The 21,635-nt window shown below is 37.2% G+C and overlaps 5 protein-coding genes across 8 annotated transcripts; 4 read left to right on the forward strand and 1 right to left on the reverse strand.

Annotated features, from left to right (window-relative positions):
* The first annotated feature begins 593 nt into the window (after nt 1–593).
* Nucleotides 594–5,369, forward strand: LOC120258923 (pectin acetylesterase 8-like). 3 transcript variants are annotated; one of them, XM_039266397.1, is made up of 15 exons: nt 610–753; nt 876–977; nt 1,569–1,649; nt 1,775–1,820; nt 1,976–2,058; nt 2,721–2,850; nt 3,242–3,321; nt 3,457–3,543; nt 3,618–3,742; nt 3,855–3,915; nt 4,045–4,098; nt 4,172–4,249; nt 4,424–4,529; nt 4,710–4,855; nt 4,955–5,369. In XM_039266397.1, the coding sequence occupies exons 3-15, from the start codon at nt 1,572–1,574 to the stop codon at nt 5,075–5,077; spliced, it is 1,197 nt and encodes a 398-aa protein (XP_039122331.1). In that variant the 5' UTR covers nt 610–753; nt 876–977; nt 1,569–1,571; the 3' UTR covers nt 5,078–5,369. The 3 variants fall into 3 exon arrangements, with proteins under 3 accessions (XP_039122330.1, XP_039122331.1, XP_039122329.1); XM_039266396.1 differs by lacking the exon at nt 1,775–1,820 and having other exon boundaries at nt 594–715; nt 1,569–1,695; XM_039266395.1 differs by lacking the exon at nt 1,775–1,820 and having other exon boundaries at nt 1,569–1,695.
* Nucleotides 5,370–6,169: 800 nt separating this feature from the next.
* On the forward strand, nt 6,170–10,476 carry LOC120259330 (cleavage and polyadenylation specificity factor subunit 3-I). The gene is made up of 5 exons (XM_039266919.1): nt 6,170–6,469; nt 6,547–6,644; nt 7,405–7,450; nt 7,528–7,677; nt 8,739–10,476. The coding sequence occupies exons 1-5, from the start codon at nt 6,308–6,310 to the stop codon at nt 10,371–10,373; spliced, it is 2,091 nt and encodes a 696-aa protein (XP_039122853.1). The 5' UTR covers nt 6,170–6,307; the 3' UTR covers nt 10,374–10,476.
* Nucleotides 10,477–10,529: 53 nt separating this feature from the next.
* LOC120259332 lies at nt 10,530–11,195 on the reverse strand. The gene is made up of 2 exons (XM_039266922.1): nt 10,962–11,195; nt 10,530–10,889 (listed from the first exon to the last, which is right to left on the reverse strand). The coding sequence occupies exons 1-2, from the start codon at nt 11,140–11,142 to the stop codon at nt 10,666–10,668; spliced, it is 405 nt and encodes a 134-aa protein (XP_039122856.1). The 5' UTR covers nt 11,143–11,195; the 3' UTR covers nt 10,530–10,665.
* A 139-nt stretch (nt 11,196–11,334) lies between these two features.
* Nucleotides 11,335–15,746, forward strand: LOC120259331 (RNA polymerase sigma factor sigA-like). The gene is made up of 11 exons (XM_039266921.1): nt 11,335–11,459; nt 12,092–12,141; nt 12,232–12,784; nt 13,173–13,371; nt 13,456–13,548; nt 14,063–14,191; nt 14,585–14,638; nt 14,714–14,791; nt 14,880–14,942; nt 15,187–15,299; nt 15,465–15,746. Exons 2-11 carry the CDS (start codon nt 12,105–12,107, stop codon nt 15,571–15,573), a joined length of 1,428 nt encoding a protein of 475 aa, XP_039122855.1. The 5' UTR covers nt 11,335–11,459; nt 12,092–12,104; the 3' UTR covers nt 15,574–15,746.
* Nucleotides 15,747–16,364: 618 nt separating this feature from the next.
* On the forward strand, nt 16,365–21,589 carry LOC120258502 (transcription initiation factor TFIID subunit 8-like). Of its 2 annotated transcripts, XM_039265935.1 has the most exons (4): nt 16,365–16,601; nt 16,691–18,072; nt 18,886–19,501; nt 21,305–21,589. In XM_039265935.1, the coding sequence occupies exon 2, from the start codon at nt 16,847–16,849 to the stop codon at nt 17,948–17,950; it is 1,104 nt and encodes a 367-aa protein (XP_039121869.1). In that variant the 5' UTR covers nt 16,365–16,601; nt 16,691–16,846; the 3' UTR covers nt 17,951–18,072; nt 18,886–19,501; nt 21,305–21,589. The 2 variants fall into 2 exon arrangements, with proteins under 2 accessions (XP_039121869.1, XP_039121870.1); XM_039265936.1 differs by having other exon boundaries at nt 16,365–18,072; nt 18,889–19,501.
* Nucleotides 21,590–21,635: the final 46 nt, after the last annotated feature.

Below are 21,635 nucleotides of genomic sequence, written 5' to 3' on the forward strand. Positions count from 1 at the left end.
TGTATTAAATTGCTGATGTCTTCATGATATTTACAGAATATATTTGGCATTTCTTTGATTAATAAGATTGTGATTTATGAATTTTGTATACTTTCAAAAAATAAATAAAAAAAAAGAGTGAGTTAGGACGTCAGTCATCAACTGACGCTGCTGCATGGCAATGAACCAAAAGGGACACGTAAGTGGGACCATTAAGACGTGGCCTTCCACATTAACAAGGTAAGCATTACGTAAAATCAAAAGCATGGTCGCACATAGAAAAGCCTAGAAACTGACATTCGTATAAAAATAAATACCAAAATCACTGTGTGTATTTTCTGGAGTGGTGTTGGCCACGTATGCATAATATATCACATTTTAAAGTATCTCATCTTCTCATGGCGCATTGAATGATCTCAGCCGCCAACCAAAACATTAAAAGTAAATATTCACAGCTCAGTACTCGAATAATAGCCCCATAAAATTGACCAAATTTATGCCCACTCTGAATCAAAGCAAACAATTAGAGTGATTCTAATGAAAAAAAAAAGCAAGTAGTTAAATTATATATATATTTTACAAATATATATATAAGAAACAAATCTTTGAATGATAAAAATGATACAATACTAATAGAAATGGTTTTTTAGTTACTATGTAAGCTTGAGGGGTTGGGTTGGTGAAAAGTGAGAATATATAAAGAGAGGGACGCAGAGACCGAAGAAGGGGGGAGGAGGTAAGGAATCAGTGTCGGTTCGCTGCTCCATAAGAAAAGTGCTCTTTTTTATTTATTTATTTACTTTTTAATAAATTATATTTTGGAAAAGCAATGGCTTTTCCTTGATGGCATATGGAATGAGAAATGTTAGAACATTGTTTGCATTTTTTTTTATTAGATTATTATAAGTGAGAATAAGAGCAAAGTGGTGATTAGATTGGGAGTGGCTCTGATTTCCAGCGGGAAAGAGCTTCGGTGAAGCAAGTCTGTGGAAGTTCAGGTTTACTTTTTTATTTGTTTATTTAAATTCTTGTTTGTTGATTTGTTTTGCTTTTCTTTTAATGTGTTTGATTTGTATTTTTTTTTTTTGTGGGATGAATTTTGAGTGTCTAGGGGAAAAAATGTTGTTTATTGTGAATTTGGTAATGTTTGAGTTTGTTTTGATTCTGAACAAAAACGATGGATCTGAACATTTGCATTGCCACCTTTGTTATTTATATATTTTTATTCCGTTTTCTGTTAAAAGATCTGTTTTTGGGTATTGGCCTTGGTCATTTGATGAAATTTTACTTGTGATTTCGATTTCACGGACGACATACATATATTGGAAAACAATAATTAGTAAAGGAGCTATTTTTATTTTCTAAGACCAGAATGAAATGATTTTTTTTTCTAAAAAAAATTATCTTCTTGTATTTATATAATGAATTCAATCACAAACTGATTTAAATGAGTTATAGTAGATCCAAGCGATGCTCAAGCAAGAATTAGTAAAGGAGCTATTTTTTTGGTGGCAATATTTATTTCTTGTGTGTGTGTGTATTGTATGTAGTACTTGATATGATCCTGAGTTTTCCTTTCAATCTTGCAGAAGATGGTGTTTGCTCAATCCTGCACATTGATTTATTGTATTATCTCTGCGCTGATATCGCTCAGATCAGTGGAATCCTATTTTGTTGGAATCACTTATGTTGAAAGTGCAGTAGCCAAAGGAGCTGGTGTGGTTCATTTACATTTTTCCTTTCTTCTTATTTTTTGAGTTTATTTCTTGAATAAATTTCATATGAGGAATCCTATTTTGTTGGAATCACTTATGTTGAAAGTGCAGTAGCCAAAGGAGCTGGTGTGGTTCATTTACATTTTTCCTTTCTTCTTATTTTTTGAGTTTATTTCTTGAATAAATTTCATATGATTTGCCTTCTACTCTCCTACTCTTCTCTAGCTGATTGAATTTCAGTTTCCAATAATGCTTAATATATCTACTTAACTTGATTGCAGTTTGTTTGGATGGGAGCCCCCCGGCGTATCATCTATCCCCGGGTTTTGGTTCAGGGGTCAATAATTGGTTGGTTCAGATTGAGGTATGAGCTTTGCTTTTTATCTTTCTCGCATGATATGTTGTCACTTGAAGTCTTCACTGTCTTAGCATTTGTGAGACCTTATTTACTATTAGGAGAATTAGGATGTCTAAGTTCGGTTATGCTTCGAGTTGTGATATTCTCGTTGTTCTGGGCCTTAATGAGTTCTTCATTGTCCCAATATCTGCGGGCATTGTGCAGAGTAAGCATTCATTTGATTGGAAATAGTCTCTTGATTTCTGATGCTGTGGTATATATGTACATCCATTTCTCTCTGTTCTGAGTGTGAATTTTTATTTTCCTGCTGAGTGCTGTGGCTCTTCCATCATAGATATTTGAGCAGTATGGTGAATAGATGGAGTTGGTTTTGTTTGAGAATGATGCTGTCTTGTGCTAACTTCCAAGTATACTTGAAAATTTCGCCCTTTTTGTGTTCAAATAGTTTCTCTTCATGAACTCTGCATAGCACTCATATTCTTGAGCTTCTAACTCCTTGTGATGTCATGGTACTTCATTAACAATTGGATGGGTTTCTTAAACAATAAACAACAGATGTTTAACTAATCTCTCTCTCTCTCTCTCTCTCTCTCTATATATATATATATATATATTTGGATAAACTGTGGGTTGAACTAGTCTTTCTTAGCATTCTATTTCCTTCTCAGGGTGGTGGATGGTGCAATAATGTCACTACTTGTCTTGCTCGCAAAAATACCCGCCTGGGCTCGTCCAAGGCAATGGTAAAGCAGCTAGCATTTTCTGGGATTTTTAGCAACAAACAAAATGCCAATCCAGGTAGGGCAATTCTCAATTCTTTTCTCAAACATTATCATAGCCAATCCTATTGCTCATGTACGAAATTCCTATGTTAAGAATAGTTAGCTGATAGATCCTTTTCAAGTAAAAAAAAAAATATTGGAACTACTACTGTAAAACTGACTAACTACTTTGACAAGTATCATATTTTTTCCTATGAAAAGATTAGGTAGTAGGAAATCCCTGCAAGTTGTTGAATGTTGAGTACTAATTCAATACATGTGAGAAGATAAGCATGCACTTATGCTAGTATGTCAATAGGACAGATAGCAAAACTTCGCTTCCATATGATAATTTCTGGCTGAGAATTTACAGGAAAGCAATTAGGAAACAAATTTGGTTATTTGACCTGGTTTGGCTCTGATTACAGATTTCTATAATTGGAACAAGGTCAAGGTTCGCTACTGTGATGGTTCATCATTTACAGGAGATGTTGAGAGAGTAGATCCTGTGAGTAAAACCTGCTCTTATATCTCCATTGCCATACTTCGAAAATTTCTATAATTCTGCTTTATAAATCTCTTTGCTAGACATCAAAATTCTGAGAATTTCAGCACATTGCTTTTCATGTGTGCATATGATTAGGCTACAAATCTTCACTACAGAGGAGCCAGGGTATTTCAGGCTGTAATGGATGATCTACTTGCAAAAGGGATGAACAAAGCACAGAATGTATGCATTCTTTTGATGATTTCTTGTTAAATTTTCTATGCTAAATTGCCCTGATAACATTAAGTTGGCCACAGGCTCTACTATCTGGCTGTTCAGCTGGTGGGTTAACATCCATACTTCATTGTGATAAGTTTCGTGCTCTTGTTCCTGCTGGAGCTCGAATTAGATGTCTTTCAGATGCCGGGTTCTTTATCAATGCGTAAGCTTACAGTTTATTTAGTATCTTTCTCACCTTTGTAACATCTATAATGATTTGAAAATTCTAGTCATTCCTTGCCAAATTGAAAACTAAGGTACTATGTCTACAACAGGAAGGATATCACTGGAGCCGAACACATCAAAGCTTTCTACGATGATGTGGTGACAACACATGTATGTGGTTGAGTGCTTGAAATGCTTATGAAAAATTCAGTTCGGTCACATAGTTGGCATGAATTTCTTGTTCTTTTGTTGAGTTATATTCCCTTCCGCCATTCTCAACTGTCCTCGGATCTCCTGTAGGGATCAAGTAAAAATTTGCCTTCTTGTTCATCGCCATTATCATCCCCTGGAAAGGTGTGTTTCTCTTGGATTTAACTCACGGCATCTTGTTACCGTACCATACTAACACACTTAAATCAAAATGCAGTGTTTTTTTCCTCAGTATGTGGTACCTCAAGTAAGCACCCCGCTGTTCATACTAAATGCAGCTTATGATTCATGGCAGGTGTGACTTTCTTGCCAATCTATTAATTTGCCCGTGTATTTATTTTTTTTGGTATGAATGATGTGAATGAAAAGGTCTTGAGTTGACTGGGGAGTCCATTATGTTTTGACATAAAAGCCTGTTGTTAGATATTGTCTTCCATTTCTCTTACTGTTTTAGAATGGTGCTTTGCAGGTAAAGAACATTTTGGCACCAGGTGTTGCTGATCCTCATGGTTCCTGGCATGATTGCAAGCTTGACATTAAGCAGTGTTCCAGTGTCCAACTGACAACCATGCAAGGTCAGTGCATTATGCACGGTCAATCCACATTTTGTTATTTATTAGACATGACTCATCCTGCTGAAAAGCAATTTTCTATAAAATTTCTTTTGATTATGGATTGCATGGGTAGCTGAAACTTCAAACGTAACAATTGTATCTGCATGATGAACCCGGCATGATAATATTCATTGATGACAGATTTCAGGACAGAGTTTCTAAGTGCACTAGCTGCATCTGCCGGCTCTTCTACCACGGGTTTGTTCATAAACTCATGTTACGCTCATTGCCAATCGGAGACTCAAGAGACATGGTTAAGATCCGATTCTCCAGTGCTTGGAGATACGGTAAGTACTATGATCAGCTACTGGAACTGCTGCCCATTTTCTAGTCTGTTAATACTTTTGCTTGAAATCTTATCTGCTGATTTTTGCTTTATTCTGCAGACAATTGCAAAGGCAATTGGAGATTGGTATTTCGATCGGCGTCCCTTCAAGAAAATCGACTGCCCTTACCCTTGTGATAAAACCTGTCACAACCGCATCTTTGAAGATCATTATGAAGCATAGCAACCAAGAAATCAGCCACAATTAATCTTGTTTGCAGTAATTTATCTATTGCTACAATGACTTGCTCATTGACAGAAAATAATGGCCAATGGCACAACAGGCTACAAACCAAATGGCTGCCATTGTCAACGTTCTCACTGTTACTGAATCTGTTTGTTGTTGATCATATAATTCAGTGTTTGTGTATTGGTATAATATGAGTCAGTGATATTCAACTCTGTTTTATCCATACTACTATTGATATGTAATTGCCATTACAATGAAATATGAGGACTTGATTTGTAAGCTCTTATTTTAGATTGATAAATAAACTAGTTAATTTCTATTTACAGATATAATTTGTTTTGAGACAAACGTTAAATCAATATTTATGAAATTACAAGAATGAAAAAATAAATAAATAAAAGAATTATATAAATATTTTCATAGATAATTTTATATAATTCAATAAATAATTTCAAAAATAACTTCTGAAAATCTGATTCAACTATTACTCCTGCCTTTCTGAGAAAGGAGTTGGTATTTTATTCCCCTTTTGTATGAAGAAAAAGAATTTGAATTTTACTTGTGGTTTGTTCACTTTTTTTTTTTTAAAAAAAAAAACTAATTACATAGAAATATTTATATTCCACTCATGTATAATAATAAAATTTTCAAGTGGATTTATTTCAAGCCAATGCTTTTTTATCCTATTATAATTTTATTGTTTGTGGCTCAACTCTATCAACATCATATATAATGTTTCAAATCTCTCCCCCAATAGTACTGTTCCTCCATACTGTTCATACACTATTCATCCGGGATTCCTATATTATTCTCATACTGTACATATATTATCATCGCATCCCTGCCCAAAGACTTATTTATATTCATAAAAAAAAAAGGCGTTTGTTGTCTATTATTTAAAAAGAAAAAAAAATCATATATAATGAGTCCACATCTATCAAAAAAATTTTAAAAAAAGTTAGGGAGTAATAGAGAGAAAATGGGAAAAATCATATTTTCACCAAACTAAAAATAAAAAAGAAAAAAGAAAAATATTTCTCGCAAAACGAGTCGACTCGCTCGAGTTAAAACAAGGACCTCCACGAAGAAACAAGCACAGAGCACACACCTATTCTCACCTCCCCGGTGATCATAAGAAGCTCATTTGAAGTTCCCCGATCTAGGGTTTTACGCGCTTCTTCTACGCAGCGCACCATCTTCTCCTGCGTTTGGGTCGGCAAGGAGATGGCGTCGGCGGTGACTGGCGGCGGCGGAGGAACAGCCCAGAAGAGGCGGGAGTCGACGGTGACGCGGGAAGGGGACCAGCTCGTCATCACGCCGCTGGGCGCCGGCAACGAGGTCGGGCGCTCCTGCGTGCATATGACCTATAGGGGAAAAACCATACTGGTAAATCTTTTGATTTTGGTTTTCGTTTGAAGTTTTGATTCGATTCGGGTGGTTTTAATGAGTTGATTTGCCGACAGTTTGATTGCGGGATTCATCCGGCTTACTCGGGCATGGCTGCATTGCCATACTTCGATGAGATCGATCCTTCCACTGTTGATGTGCTACTCATCACTCAGTATGCATTCAATCTCATGCCCTTTCTTTTTTCTTTGGTAGTTTGATCAGAATGATATGGTAGCGATGTTGTGATCTTTCAAAGTAGAAATCAATGAATTGATGCCTTGCTACAGTTGAATGTGTATACCCCAACATGCAAATTGGGGCATATTCATAAGTAAGCATTGAAAATTCATTATCCTCTAGCACATGCTTGTTCTGTAGTTCAAATTGATGAAAACACATATGGTCACCAACTACCTGAAATTAATTGACAAGAAATCTATATTATTGTGATATGAAAACTTTTAGATAAAGTTTGAAATGATTGCTTTATAAATGTAAGTTTTGTTGAGTATAATTGTGCTCACGTTCATCCGTATGTATTCTCGCATTTGGGTAGATTATTTGTTATAGTAACATGAATTGGAGTAAGCTTGCTGCCTTACAATGTGCACAGTGAGAATCTTCATTTAACATATGATGAGTAAGATATGCACTTCTATGATTAACCTTGGAGGCTTGGAAGGTGTAATGGCAAGTGTTTGTGGTTTTCAGCTTATTCATAGAATGCTAATGGATTGCTGCTGCCTTTGGTGGTTTCTTTTATAAATGAATTTTTTGTAAAGTTTTGGTCATTACCCATCACTGTGTTTTCTTTATGGCATTCTAAGGTTTTCTTCCTTTTGCAGCAGTCCCTCTTTACTTTACCCATGCACGTCTCATTGTCCAAGTTCTTCTTGATAACCAATTAATGGTCTTGTCTGTTCTGTTTGCAGCTTTCACCTTGATCATGCTGCGTCACTTCCTTACTTTTTGGAGAAGGTACTAAATAGAAGCATTGGGTGTTTATTCCGCCAGATAGTTTGATTTAACAGTTGTGTGTTAATGTGCTCTTGCAGACTACTTTTAGAGGTCGGGTCTTTATGACCCATGCAACAAAGGCTATATACAAGCTGCTTTTGTCTGATTATGTAAAAGTGAGCAAAGTTTCTGTAGAGGATATGCTGTATGATGAGCAGGATATTCTCCGTTCCATGGACAGAATTGAGGTATGTATTTTTGTCTTCCATCATAACTAATAATCTTGGATCCTCATTCCATGTTTGACTTAATGTTGTAGGCTGATCCCTACATTTTCTTTTTTTCCCCTTCAGTTGGGTAACTGCAATCTTGCTAATCTGAGGAGCAGTAATATACTTGCATATTGTTTTGTTTCTTATTTCTCAACTACATCTAGATTTTGGACTGCACCTTTGCTTGCTAGTGCTTGGCATGTTGGCATCAATATATATATATATATGTATATTGCTGTGTATGTGTATGTGTATTTTTTCTTGTATTCTTGTTTTTACCTTAGTTCTCATAAGTCATATTTCTGCTATGGGCCCTTTTGTTAGCATGTGCATACTTATGCATGCAAGTTTCAGTTATTTGTCTGGCTTATGTTGGTCATGTTGTATTTTATGGTTTGCATATTTGACTGTGGTGTATTGTAGTATGCTAGTAGGAACTTTGTTTGATGTAGAGATAACAAAGTGTCTATTGGTTTTTATTTAAACCTGCCTTTAACATTGTCTTTCTTTAAGATAGTTTGGCTGTATGATATGGTCATTGCAAGGATTGAGTTTTGGGTTTTTGAGAAAGTTATTGCATTACTTTGTGTGCTTCTGTGATTAAGCGAGAGTTTGTGCAACCTGATATTTACAGTTTGATTATTTTGGTTGTTACATTGAGATTATTAAAAACCAAAGACCATCATAGATATGGCAAAGTAGTTTGGAGTCTTTGGACTCACTAAGGTCGTCTTTATCGATCCCTGTCTTTTAATATAGAAGTTTGATTATGCTGTTGTTAATAACGGAGGGAATAGTTTTTAAATATTATCAATACTCCTGCACTATTTTACTTATAGATTATTCTAACAGGTTTGTTAATAATCTTGCCTTCCATTTTTAGATTAGGATGTGTTAAATAGAATTGCAAAAAAGAATTAAAGAAAGTTTCTTCATTTCCATTACAGCATGACCCGAAACTGTGTCATTAAATCTATAGCTTTTTCAGTGAAATATTCAAAAATTTTGCTAGAACCTTTTCTTCATCTCATCTGCAGGTTATTGATTTCCATCAAACACTTGAAGTGAATGGTATCCGCTTCTGGTGCTACACAGCTGGTCATGTTCTTGGTGCTGCTATGTTTATGGTTGACATTGCTGGTGTCAGGGTCCTATACACTGGTGATTACTCCCGGGAGGAAGATCGTCACCTGCGGGCTGCTGAAATCCCACAATTCTCTCCTGACATATGTATCATCGAGTCCACTTATGGTGTCCAGCTTCATCAGCCTCGTCTTGTCCGAGAGAAACGTTTCACAGATGTCATTCACAAAACCATCGCAGAAGGTGGCCGGGTGCTCATCCCTGCCTTTGCTCTTGGTAGGGCTCAGGAGCTCCTTCTCATTCTGGATGAATACTGGGCCAGGAACCCCGAACTTCACAACATTCCTATCTATTATGCTTCACCACTTGCCAAGAGGTGCATGGCTGTGTACCAGACCTACATTAATTCGATGAATGAGAGAATCCGCAATCAGTTTGCAAACTCAAACCCCTTTGATTTCAAGCACATCTCTCCATTGAAGAGCATTGAAAATTTTGATGATGTTGGCCCATCTGTGGTGATGGCAAGTCCAAGTGGTCTCCAGAGTGGTCTCTCAAGGCAGTTGTTTGACAAATGGTGTGCAGACAAGAGAAATGCATGTGTTATTCCTGGTTACGTTGTGGAAGGAACATTGGCCAAGACCATTATCACTGAGCCTAAAGAAGTTACTCTTATGAATGGGCTTACAGCTCCTCTCAACATGCAGGTACATTATATATCCTTTTCAGCTCACGCAGATTTTGCACAGACAAGCACATTCCTGAAGGAGCTCATGCCCCCCAACATAATCCTTGTCCATGGGGAAGCGAATGAGATGGGAAGGCTCAAACAGAAGCTTATAACACAGTTTTCTGATAAGAACACGAAGATCATCACTCCAAAGAACTGCCAATCGGTAGAAATGTATTTCAGCTCAGAGAAGATGGCAAAGACGATCGGAAGACTAGCTGAGAAGACTCCGGATGTTGGAGAAACTGTGAGCGGTTTACTTGTAAAGAAAGGCTTCACATATCAAATAATGGCACCAGAAGACTTGCATATATTTTCACAGCTATCTACTGCAAACATCATACAGAGGGTGTCCATCCCCTATTCAGGTGCCTTTGGTGTTATTAAGCACAGACTCAAGCAAATATATGAAAGCGTTGAGCCCCCACCGGAAGAGCCTGATGTTCCCACTGTTATTGTTCACAAACTAGTAACCGTAAGGCAAGAATCAGAAAACCATGTCTCATTGCAATGGTCATCGGACCCGGTAAGTGACATGGTTTCTGATTCTGTTGTTGCCTTAATCTTGAACATCAGTAGAGAGGGCCCAAAGGTCATGCCAGTGGCTGAAGCCAACAAAACTGAGGAGGAGAATGAGAAGACGGTTCAGAAAGTGGTATATTCTCTGCTGGTCTCTCTGTTTGGCAATGTTAAAGCAGGAGAAGCAGGGAGACTGATCGTCACCGTTGATGGAGACACAGCTAAAGTAGACTGGAAAAATGGTGAGGTAGAATGCGAAAACGAAAGCCTGAAAGATAGGATACAGATGGCTTGCCGCCGCATTCTAAGTGCCGCAAGGCCAATCCCTCTTTCTGCATAATCAGGCAGACATGAAACAGAAACAGCATGCAAATTTCCTTAATAGTGTTGTTCTTGTTATGTGAGATGTAGATTTAAATTTTAATGTTTAAATTTCATACTTATAAAATGTTGTTCTTATTATAGTGTCTAATTTCTCTAAATAAGAAGAATAATATAAACCAGAATTAACCAGTGGTTAAGACAAGCAACATTGCGAAAGTTGATCACATGAAACTCGTAAAGATAGATGATAGTGATGCTCAGCATAGGCATCAAAAGCTATGTTCTTCTTTAACAGAGAACTATAAGTACTAAACACGCCCCTCCCAAAGACACTCCACCAGTGTCGTTGCTGCTGCTCCTCCTCCTCCTCCTCCTGCTTGTGCTTTAAGTATTGATCCCAATTCTAATGGCGGATGGAGCTCCATGGACTCCGCCCTGTTCCAGCGCTCCAGCCGAGTAAGCCCTAGGCACGGTCCATACTTCATATCCATGTCGAACTGCCTCAGCTTCACCTCCATCTCATCATACTCATCTACCCACAATAAGGAACCCTAATTAGTGATCAGAAGGAAGAGTAAAAAAGGGGAAATGGTGGTTCACGCACCGTGGAGATCGAAGGAGCCATGGGCAACGAGAGCCGGAGTCTGCGCCGGATCACCGGCTCCCAAAGAAACGCCAGCGCGTGATTTCCCGGATCTCTTCTTCGATGAAGCGGCGGCAGCGGCTTTTCCGACGCCACTCTTCTTCCTTTGCTTGTAGAAACCCTTGATATCGCTCGTCGCCATTTCCCCAATTTGAATTTTGAAATCGGATTAAAATGGTTAATGGCCTACCCTTTGTCTCGGTTTCCAATTTATTGATCTCCTGGGGATTCTTGGATGTGAGCCACGTGTATAAGAACTGATCACGAGGCAAATGATGATGGTGTTTCTCTTGTAGTTGCGCGTGAGATCTAGTGAATTAGTGAGCTACGTGCGAGCGAGGTGAGCCACTCGAGTACTACCAGATATCTGAGACCAATTCATGGTCTTCGTGTTCATCGCTGCCCGACAAAACTTCTTCAGATTTCACAAACCACATTCCTGTTCCTCCACTTGTTCAGGTACTCTTACCACATCACCCACCAAATTCTTCTTGGAATGTGAGAATTTAGTTGCTCTACTTTTGTTGTCAGATTTGTTTGATCTGTTTGTTCTGTGATTTTGGATGCTGTTTGTTCGATGGTTCTACTACATCTTATTGGAATGTGTTGCTTTCTGAATGCCGAGATTTTATTTCATGATTGATTACTGCTTCTTGCATATATAAGTTGTTTTCTTGTTTTTGACTTATTTTCTTGGGAAATTTTCTGTCTTTGAAACTGTTGTTTTGAACTGGGAGCTGAAATCTTGCAAGTTTTCCTGATTGGAGTATGCTACTTTATACAAATCTTTGGGCTTGATAGATCACTGTGATTCTGTTTCTTGTTGCGCAACAATTTACTTTATTCTTTTTTTAACTTAATTATCTTCAGCTGGAGAATAATGAAAATTTAAATTTGAAGTGTTGAGATAATAAGTTCGAGGTTTCATGACTTTGTGTGCATGTAGGTGAGTTGTTATCATCTGCATTTTAGCTCAAGGATTTAAAAGGCACATCATTCCTGGTGTGAGTTTTTTTGTCTTAAATAGGAGGATCACATGAATTGTTAACCAGTGGATAGGCTTACTGACAAGTTTTATGCTGATTCACAAGTTTAAGAAGCTGGATGATGGCTACAGCCATAGTTGCCGGACTAAGCATGGGTAGGAAATTTTCATGTACTCCATCCCTTTCGACTGATACCATAGATAAGGTGCTCAGTACACAAGGCTATGGATTGCCACAACTTTCAGGTGCTTCGTCAAAGAACAGCACAGTGGCAAAAATGTCTTCAAACTTACACTCGGGCATCCCTGTAAACAAACGGCTTCCAGCTCCCAAGGCTCTTGCACAGCATGAGGATACCTCTTTGAGTCTCACAACAAAAGCAAATTGTTTTTCAAATTATGATCATGTAGAGGAAAGCGATCCTGATCTTTCATCTTGGCACGACCTCATTGTGTTCCAAAAGTCCATGTTGGAAAAACAATGGAAGCTATCTTTCAATCAAACAGCAATCACTGCAGCTCCTGAAGAAAACAGCAAGAAGAGAGTGATTATTGGATCAGGGGTTTCTGCCCGGCAAAGGAGACGAAGCACTAGAAGTTCTTTGAATCAAAATGATCAAATGATCCGTTCAAATAAGAGGAAGCAGATTCATTCCATCATCAGTCCTGAATTGCTGCAGACTCATTTAAATGGCTATGTCAAGGGTAAAGTTAGTGAAGACTTGCTCCCTCATGATGAAGTTGCACAACTATCAAAGAAAATCAAACTTGGTCTTATGTTAGAGAAGCACAAAGCGAGGTAAGTAATTACCCTAATTCAAAATTAAATAAAATAGAAAGGTTTGTCCAGACCAATCATCAAAACTCATTTAATTTCTGGTCTATTATATATTTATTGCTTTTGCTGTTCTGTGCATAAATTTTAAAATCATCTTAAATTTATTTCCCATGCCTTGAATCATTTAGAGGTGGAATTCCCTGTATTATTATGTTTTTTCAGGCAGCTTAATCAGACTAGTTCACAATAACTTATATATTTAGATAAATTTGTTATTTCTTCTTATTAACTGAAAAATATATGTGATTCTCTTTCTTTACACTACAGAAATGTTGTCGAAATATGATATGCTTTATCTTTTCTCGTCCTACACTAACCATTTCTGGTAATTTATTACTTTGTGATTAAGATTAAAGAAGAGGTTGGGATTTGAACCCTCTGATAATGAACTGGCTTCTTCCTTGAGGATCTCACCAACTAAATTACGTTTGATGCTGCTTGAATGTTCTCTGGCAAGAGAGAGGCTTGCAATGAAAAATATTCGTCTAGTCATGTCTATTGCCCAAAAGTACAACAATGTTGGTCCTGATATGGCTGACCTTGTCCAGGTACTTATCTTGACCTTCTTCTCCTAATTTTTCCTTACCTTCATGGATATTCTTTAGAGTTGATTGGACTACTTCATTGTTCAGGGTGGCTTGATTGGATTACTTCGTGGTATTGAGAAATTTGATCCTTCCAAGGGTTTTAAAATTTCAACTTATGTATATTGGTGGATACGGCAGGTGAGTTTTAAACATATTTAGTAAAATTACACAGTCATAAGATTGAAACATTATTTATTTATAATTTCTATTTACTGATCCAACACTTGGAATTCTTTTGGAACTGATTGATGGATCCCAATCTATCATAGTAATAGTTTGATCAATAATCTGATCCCTTTCTTTATCCGATAATGTTGATTCACTAGACTTTACTTGGTCATGATCCTTATTCTTTTCATATTTCTCTATTATTCAAAAGGTTGAACCTCTTCTGTACTTGGGTTAAGTATTTGATTTAGTTTGTTAAACCTCAATGTAAAATTGTATATTTGTTAATAGATGCTGACATGGATTTACTGGGCTTTTGTAACTGAATGAATGAATGAATGAATGAATTATTCTAGATGTTTCTTTCACTCATTTTAACTTGGATTCACCTTATATATGTCTTGCCCTTGTCTTTGCTCATATGGGCTCCTTTGGCTTTTCCTTCTGTAGATCCTTATAATGTAATGTCTACATTTGTTGCTAGGGTGTCTTAAAAGTGCTGTTTCTAAATTCAAAAACCGTGAGACTGCCAAGATATTTGTGTGAGCGGTTAATCTCAATACGAAATGCAAAGGTTAAGTTGGAACGCCAAGGAATCACACCATCAGTTGATGTAAGTTCTTTGCTAAAACTTCTGATTGAAGAGCATCTGTTTATGCATTTCTCATTTTATAGTGCCAACCAAGTTCAAATTACAGTACCTGTTGGTATATTAGATCACTCTTCAATCATCATAATATTTGTCACATTTGGCTTCTTGTCACTTATTAAGCCTATTGCTTAGCTTCATATGTTATTTGATTTCATAAAGATTTAATTATTTGTATGGTCCTCTTCTATTGCTTCACCACACCACCTTCACTGCATGATGCCACGGAAATTTTACTTATATATAATAGGTTGAATCACAAGGATATCCTTCTACTATCGCGTGGCTGTTACTAGCATGAAAGCAATTTTGGTTGTTCAGATGATTGTTAACTTTTGTTTCCTTGATTTTTCTCAGAGCCTAGCAGACTATCTTAATATGTCTGAAAGAAAAGTGGAAAATGCTACTCAGGTACACAATTATATTCGATCTGACTTTCTGATAGTCAAATTTTCTTTCATTGCAACTTACAGTGACAAAATGCAGGCAGACCGTATGATGATTTCCCTTGAGAAGGAAGCTTTTCCCTCACTGAATGGTCGCCCTGGAAAGACTCTTCATAGTGTAAATGAACCAACTCAGTCAACTTTAGAAGACATCATCACGTATAGTGTTCTAATATATTTCCTGAACCTGCCTTTTTTTGCTTCAGTATGTTGCAGATAACAACCTTGAGAACAATCCCTGGCAAGGATTTGAAGACGAATATCTAAAGGTAATTAGACAATCTAAATGGCAAATCTCAGTAGTGATTATTCATAAATGATGTCAAGGGTAGTTTGTTTTGTTCTCACATTGTGTGTCTACCCAGTTTGAAACTACAAATTGATCTCTGGACTAAAGTAGTTTTTAATTGTGAGAATTTACTGTTTCAAGTATGTCCATATGTCTATGGTTCTGTTTTGTGGTTTTTATCTTCCCTGTTTTGAATCAACGGCTTCATTCACTCATTATGACAGGATGAAGTTAACAGGCTTCTGCGCACAACTCTCAGCAAACGGGAGCAAGACATTGTAAGGCTTTATCACGGAGTGGGTAGAGATTCTCATACATGGGAAGACATCGGCAAGCAGTAAGTAACTCATTAAAAACTCAATGTTACTGCATTGCTCAGATTAACACAACTATTTCTTTTCGTCTTTACAATATTTTCATGGTCAATAACTATTAGAATAGCTGAAAGAACTAACAAGCATGAAAAAACCATTGTTTTACTGATCATTTGGTATGTTATCAGCTACGGTTTATCGAGGGAACGAGTGAGGCAAGTAGGGCTTGTTGCATTTCAGAAACTTAAACTAGCAGCAAAAAAACAGCGGATGGAGGCACTGCTGGTGAAACATTGATGCGCATTGATGCAATTTCAGCATTATAAGTTACTGTATATAGAAAGAAATTAGTACCTGAAAATTCATGGAAATTAAATACATGTAAATTGTATTATGGATTTTGACCTGATACTTTAGAGTCTGTAACGAGACTATGATTACTCTTTGAATCATGATCACCTTTTTATTTATTTATTTATTTTATTATTTATTAATCCTTCTATGTAAAAGAGTATTCTTTTAAAAAAATTAAAATGTCTAATAATTATCTATAAAAATTGAAAAAAAAGACTGTAGAAGACAAATGATAAGAGTTTTTGCAGCTCACAGTTTGGTTGGATTTAAGTTTTGCCATATTTAAAAATTTCATTTGTGATAATCATATTTAATCCTTGGATGGATATAAATTTTTTAGAAAAAAAATAGATAAATCATATTTTTATTTTGAAAATTTTTATTGCATATACACCCCTTATAAAATCTCATAATAATTGATTTTTAAAATTGTGGATAATGTAATGAAAATTTTTTTATATAATGTGTAAAAATCACTAGATATATATATATATATATATATTATTACATATAAATAATATATTAAATTTTTTTTAACCTGTTTTTGTGTGGGAGTGAACTGCCTTACGTGGCAATACGGATTAGAAATAAATTCTCCTGTTGAAGGATATACTCATATTTATAAATTATATTGATGTATATAAAGGGATTTCGGATCCGGATGAGACAAGAGTCAGATCCGACCCGGAATCGTGGTCACTCGCTCTATAAATATAGCAGCAATCGCGTCTTCTTTCCGAGTTTCAAGTTTTTCGAACATAGCATCCACCCGATAAAAACCTAGGGTTGTCGGGGGGTTTTTGAAATCCTTCTAGCTTCCAGACCCCCGCCCAAATCCCAAGTCCCTTTGCAAGAAACCCTAGAAATTCATCTCCGATTTTCCTCTTTGGAGCTCGGTTCCCACTATTTCAGCCGCTTCGCCACTCGGAGCTCCGGCGGGCGCGATCCATGGCGGCTTTACGCCATCTCGGGTAAGACCCCATCGAGCTCTTAGCTCGAGTCTTTCTCTCTCTTTCTCTCCTTTGGTTTCAAATGCTCATTGGTTTGAGGGTTTTTCAAGAAAACCCTCGTCGGAATCGAAACCCTAGCTCTGGATTAGGGAAGAATTGCAGCCTTGAGATCGGTGATTGGAGGTGTAGAGGATCAAGGAATGTGTGGATTCTTTTGAGATCTTGTGAAGCACTGAGGCCTGAAAAGTTAATATGACCAGCTGAATATGAACGATGGAGGTAGGGAGAGTGGAAGGGACAACCAGAACAACAGCTCTAAGAGAAGTGGCTCAGCTTCGTCTTCTGGAAGTGGGGATGCCTTTGGCCGTTCCATTGCCAAGATCGCCGTTTCCCAAGTGTGCGAGTCCTCAGGCTTCCATGGGTCTCGTCACTCAGCGCTCGATGCCCTTGCAGATGTTCTTATTCGGTATATCCGTGATCTAGGCAGTGCCGCACATTTATATGCTAATTTGTCTGGAAGGACGACTTGTAACGTTTTTGACATCATTCAAGGGTTGGAGGATCTTGATTTGTCTCGCGGGTTCCCAGGTGCTTCTGATATTCATCGTTGTGCAGTTGGATCCGGTGTTGTAAGAGAGATAACACAGTTTGCGAGCACAAGTGATGAGAACCCATTTGCTCGCCCTGTCCCCAGTTTCCCGATTAGCCGGCAGCCTAAGTCAGTGCCTAGTTTTGCTCAAGCTGGAGAGACTTCAATAGGGAAGCATATTCCTGATTGGCTTCCATCATTCCCGGCCCAGCACACATATATACAGACACCTGTTTGGAGAGAGACAACCCATGAACCTAACGCTGAGAAGATTGAGGAGGTGAGACAAAGGAGAAAGGCGGAAAGTTCTTTGCTGAGTTTGCAGCAGCGGCTCGCTTCCAGTGCGGGTGCTATGCCTGCACCTGCATTTGATCGTGATGTTGGAAAGGGAAAACAAGTTATTAGTGGCAACCCTTTCTTGGCTCCACCTCTACCATTCGGAGAGAAACAGGTCTCTGAGGTTGTTGTCCCCGATGAGGCGGCTGAAAAGAAGGGTTTGTCCATTCTTGAGACTTTTGCACCAGCCATTGAGGCGGCAAAACAAGGGACCTTCCACAGTGGGGTTTGTGGAAACAAGATTCTTCCCAGCAAAAGGCCTGTGGTGCATTTTGAATTTGGAGTGGAAAAGAAATCTAGGGCCGAACAATTGGGTTCGGGATCTTCAGGTGATAAAACTAATTTTCCTTTATTGAGGGATGATGAGAAGGATGATAAGAAGCGGAGGGCAGAGATAATTCTTAAAGAAGCTTTGGAGAAACCAGATGGGCTTACTCAGCTGTAAATTTCAACATTGAAGGTATTGGTGGTGTGGCGCGGTCTTGGTATCATCTGCATGGTGTATCGAGATTGGTAGAACTGCTGGTCAAGATTTCCTTATGGGTCTGTTCCATTTGGAAAATTGAGGTATGTAAAATTCACACAACGCTTTGTTATGGTAATTTATTTTTCCTTCGGGATATTTTTGTTGTCTTTCTAAACGCGGTAGATGAGTGTTAGACACGCCATAGATGATTTAAGTGACACTTGAGCTAGGGAGTATGTCCCTGTTTGTCTTGTTAAGCTTTCATATTATCCATATGTGCAAAAGGTGAACATTGATTGTGCCACATGGTGCTCTTTTGGAGTCAAAAGTCTTGGCTGAAGCCTGCTAAACTGACTTGTTGCCTGTTGGACATGGTTGCATGTGAAAAGTTTCTCATGTATGCTTGAATTCTGTATTGCATGTACAAAAAGATTGCCAGACATTTCTCATGGTTTAAACATGTCTTCATGATCCCCTTTTCGTTATTGTGCTCAAACCATGGAGGTTTCTGTAATCACATCTTGGCATTGTTTATCTTTGTATGATTTTCATTGGCTTTCTTGGTATGCTGTTGAAATTGCATTGGCCTTACTATCGGATTCAGTTAGTTCCATTTTTGTGGGTTTTGCAATTGTTTTTGAGGTGTGATGTCCTGCCTTGAGTCATAAGGCAGCCCAACTGTGAGACAGTTAATTTTTTTACTTGCTGATGACTCTTTTCACAATTCCATGCATTGTGAACTTGTTTTATCTGTATTTTGTTCGTTTAAAACTCTAATCACAAAATAGCTATCATAAGACCAACTTGGATAGTGCAATATTCCATTCTTATTCCATCTGTTTTCTGAAAAACTAATATCTTGTTGCTTAATTCATGCGACTCATATTGTAATTGCCTTTATCAATATTTTTTAGTAGCAAATTTGCCAACTTGGAAGATATCTGCTTTTTGGCAAGGATGGTGATGGTTGGGCTTGACATGATACGTGGATACTGGATAAGCACAATCTTGTGATCTGACACTCTTAATTGATGAAAAAAAGGCATGTCGGGCATCAATGACCTGGTTTAGTATCAATGCCAAAAAACAACTTGAAGGTTACTCAAGCCTCTGATGAATACATTGTTCATGTCAAAGTCACTCTGAATTGGAACATGTATTTTCTGCTCCTTGTGTTGCTGGTTGTTTTGAGTTCATGGAAGATATTTTTGAGGTCACAGGGTAGGCTTTATCTGATTGGGAGTATTCAACCATCCGTACACTTGATTTGGTCTGAAACTTGTTGTGAAAGGTCAGCACTTGCATAATCTGTTGTGACTTCTATCTCATTCCAGATTATTTTCCATAAAGTTTCTGGCAATACAGTAGCTAATGAAAAGCCACAAAAGCTCTATTACAAATTGGCTACTTCCCATTTCTGCTGGCAGTTCTTGCCTTACAACTCCACCTCCACCAGTATCACAAGTACTGGCTCTGGTCCTACTGTTCTTACATTTGTTGGAGTGCAACTTAAGCATCCTACATATTCAGGTATTATTCTTATGTGAATTATTATTTTTTTTCATTTACCTTTATCATTTGCAATTTTTGTTGTTCTGTTGCATTACTGTTTGTAGAGTTTCTAGACAAGGTGACATCCAAAACTTAAGCAGTAATTGTTTTGCTTTAGTGTAATTTATGTGATGATATATCTATTGTTTGGTTTGTATTTTTTGTAGATCTTTGTTGTATCTCAATTTTGTTTTAAAGCATCCTTTGCTGTGAAGTATGTCTAGTATTTTGTGGTACACTATCAGAGAATGTTGGATCATTATTGTTCAAAGATGTCCAACAAACTTGTTATGGAACTTGTGTTGTTTTGCATGGTTTCTTTTATACTTCACACTTTTTTGTTTTGAAGTGTGTATAATATCACTATGCCGTTCCTAGGAAGTGAAGTCATTCTATGTATTGTTGGATCATTAGTGTTGAAGGAGTGTGTATTGTTTGAAGAATTGGCCTGAAAATAGAAATTAAACAATAAACACTCTTTTGTTGTGACTCTCAATATTCTGTCATCTAATATTTAATACTGGGATTATATCATTGACTGATTTCATATTGAGCTCGTGCAATTATTTACTTCTAAACTTGAAGAATTAAATGTCTGAGAGTACTAAAAATTTGGAGTTGGAAACTGTATGTGGAGGTTTGAGTGCTGACAGTGGCTGTTAATCACCAAAAGCTTATTTAGAGGCTAAAATGGAGAAATCACCAAAAGTCATTACATACTTGTGTCAGTGGATACCATTTTTTCAGATTCCAACTAGTTAGGGTTTCTTTCTGCAGAATGATGCAAACATGATGGATCAATTACATTTTCTTTTCCTTAGGAAATGCACTTGTGATCTTGGCCAAATTAGGGGTTGTCATGGAAAAGGTTAGCAAAGTAATAATCACTCTGAAAATCAATTACATTTTCTTTTCCTTAGGAAATGTGCTTGTGATTTTGGCCCAATTAGGGTTTGTCATTGAAAAGGTTAGCAAAATAATAATCACTCTGAAAAATCTTTAAATGGTTTAAGCACTATTCAGATCAGTTTATGCCTTGCCCTGGCTACTGAAGAAACATTGGGGTTATATGAATATAAGTTTGAGTGGTATCAACCTCTGATGTCAAATTGCTGTTTTTGCCTTCATTTCAAGGTGAAGACAATTGTATTGGGAGCTTTTTGGATTGTCTTGGTGTTAGGATTGAAGTAAGAACTGAAAATATGCTCTAGAATACAGGTTATGTTTATGGGTTATTTTTGAGGTTGAGCTTTTCTCTTTATTAGAGCCGGTTACATCTTGTTCTCTGCATGCTAAATGCTGCTTTTATGATTTTATGATGATACAACTGTTAGTAGAGTTGCCACTTGACTTTGAGTTCATTCAAAAGGTATTCACAAATGTTTTTTTCTTTTATTAGGTGGGGGCTCTGGCAGTAAATCACATATTGAGTAAAGTAACTGCTAAACTTATAACGGCTTCAGAAAAATTATTGTTATTTAACTGTGTCATTATCATCATCATTTTTCAGCTTGGCATTAATTGGTCTGCTTGCATGCTGATAGTTTTTCTTGTGATTTTTTTTCCTTGATACTGAATGACTACTCATTATTGTCCTCCAACTGGCCGGTGAAGATAAACCCTGTATTTTTCTGTTTTTATCAACTAAGTAGTGCTAACAAAGCAGGATTGTATGTGGATTTAAAAAGATGTGTAAATAACAATTGAAAGTTGTTATTGGTGATTAAATGCCTGTGGTATGTTTTTTCAAGATTAATACCCCATTTTCTGTTCTCGATGAAGGTGCCTGACAAAGCTCATTCGTGAGGTGACGGGATGACTGACAATTTGCTTCTGCCAAAAAAAAAAAAGGGAACCAAGCACTCAAGCGTCACCAATATGCAGCTGCATCAATTGTTAGCGCCATTTATGGAGTCTTTGTCGGTGAAAAAGCTATTTCAATTGATCCTTTTAGAACAACAATAAACTAAAAAAATGCCACCTTGAAACAGACATGATATAACAAACACATTTGTGTAAATTGTTCTCTAAACAGCCAAAGTCATCAAGTAAAGGAGACTGACAATACATACATGAGGTGTCCTTAATTAACATGCAGGTGTGAGAAATTGGT

Source organism: Dioscorea cayenensis, chromosome 4 (assembly GCF_009730915.1).
Source record: "Dioscorea cayenensis subsp. rotundata cultivar TDr96_F1 chromosome 4, TDr96_F1_v2_PseudoChromosome.rev07_lg8_w22 25.fasta, whole genome shotgun sequence".
Classification (NCBI taxonomy): domain Eukaryota; kingdom Viridiplantae; phylum Streptophyta; class Magnoliopsida; order Dioscoreales; family Dioscoreaceae; genus Dioscorea; species Dioscorea cayenensis.

What these genes read in the sequence shown, in the direction of transcription:
- LOC120258923 (XM_039266396.1), top strand. Translation starts at nt 1,572, where the DNA reads ATGGTGTTTGCTCAATCCTGCACATTGATTTATTGTATTATCTCTGCG. An exon ending in GGATGAACAAAGCACAGAAT is followed by an intron (nt 3,544 to 3,617) that starts GTATGCATTCTT and finishes AGTTGGCCACAG; the next exon opens with GCTCTACTATCTGGCTGTTC. An exon ending in CAGCTTATGATTCATGGCAG is followed by an intron (nt 4,250 to 4,423) that starts GTGTGACTTTCT and finishes GGTGCTTTGCAG; the next exon opens with GTAAAGAACATTTTGGCACC.
- LOC120259330 (XM_039266919.1), top strand. Translation starts at nt 6,308, where the DNA reads ATGGCGTCGGCGGTGACTGGCGGCGGCGGAGGAACAGCCCAGAAGAGG. An exon ending in GATGTGCTACTCATCACTCA is followed by an intron (nt 6,645 to 7,404) that starts GTATGCATTCAA and finishes TTCTGTTTGCAG; the next exon opens with CTTTCACCTTGATCATGCTG. An exon ending in TTCCTTACTTTTTGGAGAAG is followed by an intron (nt 7,451 to 7,527) that starts GTACTAAATAGA and finishes GTGCTCTTGCAG; the next exon opens with ACTACTTTTAGAGGTCGGGT.
- LOC120259332 (XM_039266922.1), bottom strand. Translation starts at nt 11,142, where the DNA reads ATGGCGACGAGCGATATCAAGGGTTTCTACAAGCAAAGGAAGAAGAGT. An exon ending in TGGCTCCTTCGATCTCCACG is followed by an intron (nt 10,890 to 10,961) that starts GTGCGTGAACCA and finishes TATTGTGGGTAG; the next exon opens with ATGAGTATGATGAGATGGAG.
- LOC120259331 (XM_039266921.1), top strand. Translation starts at nt 12,105, where the DNA reads ATGATGGCTACAGCCATAGTTGCCGGACTAAGCATGG. An exon ending in TTAGAGAAGCACAAAGCGAG is followed by an intron (nt 12,785 to 13,172) that starts GTAAGTAATTAC and finishes TTTGTGATTAAG; the next exon opens with ATTAAAGAAGAGGTTGGGAT. An exon ending in TATATTGGTGGATACGGCAG is followed by an intron (nt 13,549 to 14,062) that starts GTGAGTTTTAAA and finishes ATTTGTTGCTAG; the next exon opens with GGTGTCTTAAAAGTGCTGTT.
- LOC120258502 (XM_039265936.1), top strand. Translation starts at nt 16,847, where the DNA reads ATGAACGATGGAGGTAGGGAGAGTGGAAGGGACAACCAGAACAACAGC.